At 38.4% G+C, this 5,613-nt stretch overlaps 1 gene segment (V, D, J or C); it reads left to right on the forward strand.

Annotated features, from left to right (window-relative positions):
- Positions 1-1,837: 1,837 nt before the first annotated feature.
- Positions 1,838-2,450, forward strand: LOC134728920 (T cell receptor delta variable 1-like). The segment is given in 2 exon segments: positions 1,838-1,886; positions 2,110-2,450. Coding segments are annotated over 2 exon segments (390 nt in total).
- The last annotated feature ends 3,163 nt before the right edge of the window (positions 2,451-5,613 follow it).

Consider the following 5,613-nt stretch of genomic DNA (forward strand, 5'->3'; position numbering starts at 1 on the left):
CCTTTACCAGATATAATCCTTTGTCATTTGTTAATTAAATTATAAGAAAGGGCAAAACGATGTTTAGGATAGAACCAATTTCCCAGCCTAGGGATTATCATAGCACATTCACACTTGACCCACCCAGAAACCACATTTCAGAGGCAGCTTCCATACAGAACTGAGGGACCCTGCACCTGTACTGTCAGGGTACAGAGCAGGGCTATTTCAACAGGAAGGAAATCCTGCCATCACACTGCTTCCCAGTCTACTGTGGGTATTCATGGTCTCTATCTACTTAGGTACAAATAATTGCAAACCAGAGCATGGCTACCTCTCAGCACACAGAGGTGAAATGGGACTAAGGAGTAGATATCTCAAACAATGAGAAACTATTCCCTGCACCACCCAGTGATATGCTATTTTGACCTTTATAAAAGAACTGGAAATGTTTTAGAGACCTTGTCTGCACTTTCTTTCTTAGCTATCTCTTGGTCTCTTTATATTAATTCGTCCATTAAGTCAGTGAAACTAGGGGCTGGGTTCACACATATAATCCCAGCACTTTGGGAAGCCAAGATAAGGTCACTTGAGGCCAGGAGTTTGAGACCAGTCTAGGCAACGTAGAGAGACTCCATCTCTACAAAGTAAAATAAAAATTTAGCCAGGCCTGGTAGCTCGCAACTGGAGTCCTAGCCATCTGGGAGGCTGCGGTGACACAATTACTTGAGCCTAGGAGTTCCAGGCTGCAGTGAGTTCTGATTGTGCCACTGCACTTCAGTCTGGGTGACAAAGAGAGACCCCAACTCTAAAATAAAAATTTTTCTATTTAAAATTTTAAAAAAGACAATGAAATCACATGGAAGATTAACATCTAAATTCCATACAATCACATAACAGCATACAAAAAATTCAGCCACCAACTTCTGTGGTATTGACATGCACAAAGCTCTTGCAACCTTCAGATAACACGTTCTGTGGGAGTATATTATAGCATTGTATCATTTGCATCACAGAGAGATCTTGTATGCTTATCATGACAAACAATGTCTTATGCTTATCATTAAAAATTTAAAAAATGCCCAGCCACAGAATGTAACAAGTGAGACTGAATACTTTGGATCAATGGGATAGAAAATGTGATATCAGGACAATTCTAGGACACATGATCTAAGAAGTATAATTCTACTTGTGATGGCAACAGGACTGAATATCCTGATCCTCCTCAGTCTAGTAAATAAAACTTAGTGTCAGATTTTGAAATGATTACATTTTATTGCTGTTATAATTTCATAAAAAGATAAAAAACTGAACAGCTCCTGAAAGTCGAGAAGGACTGATTTTTATCATTTGATTTTGAAGTAGCTTTACTTATTATAGAACTTAACTAGGGCCCTAGACCTCAGTAAGGAGGAAGAAAGAGATGCAGTAATTGTTTAGAATTGGACTGCCTTTCACAGAGAAAGTCAAATATCTGAGTATTTTTCTTTTAAATTTAATTAGTTTCTGATGGCAAAAAGTAAATATATGCTAAATGAATAATATCAATGTATGTCAACTGGTTCAACTGCAGTTCCCCTCAATACAAATTGCTTTTCTTATATCCCTTTTCTAGGTTCTGTCTATCCTAATGACTAGGGAAAGACAACTAGACAAAGTAAAGATTCAGGGGTGAGCCAGACATTTTTCCTCATCTGTGCATAGCCATGTAGTCTATGAACATGAGACTCAATTTCCTGTTTGGGGAGATAGCATCAGAACCCAGGAACTACGTATACACACCGCAGGGCCCTCGTAGGCACTGAACTTTGAGCTTCAGGCAGCACAACTCACATTTGTGCAAAGAGCTACATGCCACATGCTGTTCTCCAGCCTGCTGTGTGTATTTGTGGCCTTCAGCTACTCTGGTATGGATGGTTCCAAGTGTGAGTAAAAATGTTAAGGATGGAAGGATTCCAAACAGGCATGTGGTATTTCTCATGGACTTGAGGAGGAAAGGAGAAATTGGAAAAAAGCGAGCATATTATGATTTTAGTTTGGTTTGTCTCTGGGTCCTAAATTAGTCTAGCTATTACGATATTTTATTCACTATATCAAAGGATCAGCTCTGTTTTCTGATTTTTCCCACAGGATCCAGTGTGGCCCAGAAGGTTACTCAAGCCCAGTCATCAGTATCCATGCCAGTGAGGAAAACAGTCACCCTGAACTGCCTGTATGAAGCAAGTTGGTGGTCATATTATATTTTTTGGTACAAGCAACTTCCCAGCAAAGAGATGATTTTCCTTATTCGCCAGGGTTCTGATGAACAGAATGCAAAAAGTGGTCGCTATTCTGTCAACTTCAAGAAAGCAGCGAAATCCGTCGCCTTAACCATTTCAGCCTTACAGCTAGAAGATTCAGCAAAGTACTTTTGTGCTTTGGGGGAACTCACAGTGTTTGAAGTGATAGTAAAAGCAAAACAAAAACCCTAGGGCTCAATAAGAGAACCCCTCTACTCCCCATCCTTTGCTACAGGAGCCAATCTGAAATGTACACCTGCAGATCTCAGGCAGGAGAGGGTAGTGACTGTGGTCTGTGGATTTAATCTGTGGTCTGGATCAGATGATTTAATTCCAAGTAAAACCTCCTTCTATCTCATTTGGAAACAGGTGTTCAGAGCAACTTTCTTCTAATACTTCAATTTTTACTTAAAATAGATCATACAGAAAATGTGTAAAGTTGTCTAAAGTTGGAAAGACTTCCACATAATAACTTAAAGTGGCAGTTTCACTTAACGATGCTCACAGCAGAAATCTGGGTCTCGTTATCTTGAATCACCATAAAAATCATTTCCTTAGCCCTTTCCTCTTAGGCTTTATGTCATTTAGGATACAATCAGGGAAGCAGAATCATCGTGAAAGATGTAGAATAAGATTAATTATAAGGATTAGACCTCATGCAATTGCTGGAACTGGTGGCTCTCGGAAGTTACTTAGTTGTTTATGTTTTTATGAAATTGTAACGGGAATAAAATGTAATCTTTTCAAAATCTGACACTGAGTTTTATGTACTAGGCTGAAGAGGATCAGGACATTCAGTCCTATTGGCTTCACAAGTAGAATAGTACTTCTTAGATCATGTGTCCTAGAATTCTCCTGATACCACATTTCTATCCCATTAATCCAAACTATTCAGTCTCACTTGTTAAATTCTGTGGCTGGGCATGTTTTTCATGTGTAAAATAAAGTCATGATAAGCATGCCAGATTTCTATGTGATACAATGCCATAATCTGCTCTTACTCCTATGCAAAGCTGTTGTCTTTGCATCTAGTATTGAGCCTGAATTTACTCTAGGTCAGCTAGACTCACATTTGGGAAGGAGAGTTGAACATGGACAAGAGCATGCAAAAGCTGTGATTTGTAAAGACATTTTGGAACCCATGGTGACAGGTGGAACCCACGAGGACAAACTAAAACTTGTCTGTCTCTTACCTCCTTCAATCTCATAGTGTTGGTGACCTTCAGAAGAAATGGTGTTATTTGCTATCATGCTCCCTGGGTACTTGGCCCAAGAAAAAGAGAAGCTGAAAGAGGAGATCTGGGGGGAGTGGGGGAGTTGTGAATCAACAATAAGATGGGTTAGCAGATCAGGAGCAACATATGTGAGTTGCCACAGTGCCTGGAGCCTGGCACCTGCCTTGCACAATTTTTTTCAACTTAATCGAGAACAATATAGGGAAGGATTTTCTTAGAAATATATTTCCAGGTAGTTACGATGAGACAGTACGAAGTTACCACGATACCCCCACCTTGTAAACTTGACATCCATATGCACCTCTTTTAATAGCACTTAGCTTTCAAATAAAGGCAATTTTAAAAAGCATACTTCCTGCCAATATGATGCCACTGTTCTTCATTCAACCACACATACCCTAACCCTCTCCCCCAAAGAGAATACAAAGTATTTATTCATCTTTGGGTGATGTTCTTTCCTCTTCTAGCTGAGTCACACTCTCCCATTGATATCCTGTAGTTTAGCTTCTGAGATATAACAAGCTATAAGAGTAACTTATTAACATATCTTTCACTATTATGTATAAGCAAATAGGAGGAGAGTAAAAAATGGTTGACATGTATTTTAATATTTTCATATCACAATGAAAAAGAAATGTTTATAACAGTATAGTCTTTTTTTCCACAAATGGTCACATGATTGTAGCTGGTTTCTATAACTACCTCTTCCATTACCCGTTTCATAATCTGTTTGTTTTCAGCAAGCACCTCAACTCACTGGTACACTTGACTTTCTATAAAACAAGCTCCTTGGTCAGGAGCAATGTTATACAGAATGCCATAAAGTTGAGTAAGGAATTCTCTAAGTCCACCACTGTGGTTTTGCCAGAAGCACTGCAGATGTGGAAGGAAAGTCCATATTCAGAATGTCTAAGTGGACTAAAACAAAGCAAAACTTGCCAGCAGCCAGAGAAAGTTGACATATCATGTTCTGGGAAATGTCTTTAAGAATGATTGCTGAATTCTCATCAAAATCAACAGAAGCCAAAGAGGAAAAAGTATTTTTAGAGTACTTATAAAACAAACAAACAAACAAAAAAACTCTCTAGCTAGCTTCCTATGAACATGAAAGTCTAATTTTAAACCCTTTGTCAAAAATCATTGTTAAAAAGGTGGAAAGTCAGTGCACAGATTGAGAAATTATATTTGCATTGGCATATTTCTGAAAAAGATTCAAATGCAGAATATATAAAAAACTTGTACAAGTCAATAAGCAATGAGAAAACAATACAAATGGCCAAAACTTGAAGAGACACTTCAGAAATATGATATCTAATAGTAATAAGCATACACAAAAAGCACTTAATATAATTACTCATTAGGAAAATGAAAATGAAACCCCATTGAGTGATCCCCCTGTGCCCTTTCAGCACCCCAGTTGTATTAATGTAGCCAGGAGGAAATGACCACAAGAGGATAATGAAAAATAGTGACTACTTCCAGGGGAAGGGATGGCCAAGTAGGTTTTCTAGAAACTTCTGTTAAGTTTAGCCTAAAGCTGCCTCCTTATTTATTTAAAACTCAGGGCAAAGGTTTCTCCATACATAGGGCCCTGTAACCTAACAGGATGCATAAACAGGCTACAGTCTGCTCTCTACCAATCCCTAAGTTTCGGCCATAGGTGGCCAACTGTTCAAACATGTTCAAATAAGGCAAATGCCAAGCTTTAACCAATCCATCTGTTTCTGTACCTTACTTCCTTTTTCTATAAGTCACTTTACTTTCTCTGTCCATAAATATTCTTTGACCATGTGGCAGTGCCAGAGTCTCTCTGAACCTGTTCTGGTCTGGTGGGGGGCTGCCTGAATCTCTAATCGTTCTTTGCTCAATTAAACTCTGTAAAATTTAATTCATCTAAAGTTTTTCTTTTAACATGACCATCATTGAACCATGTTCAGTGGAAGAAGAAAAAGCAGCAACAGGCTAAAGACTGGAACACTGAAGGAAAGCAGGTTTTACTAGGAAAAAAGAAAGTTGGTATTCATTGGCCGTAGTATATGTCAAGCACTATTTATACATTTCAAATTCATTACCTAATTTAAGCATCATACACCCTACGAGATAGGTTTTAGTCTTCCAAT

The sequence above is a fragment of the Pan paniscus genome, chromosome 15 (genome assembly GCF_029289425.2).
Source record: "Pan paniscus chromosome 15, NHGRI_mPanPan1-v2.0_pri, whole genome shotgun sequence".
Lineage (NCBI taxonomy): Eukaryota > Metazoa > Chordata > Mammalia > Primates > Hominidae > Pan > Pan paniscus.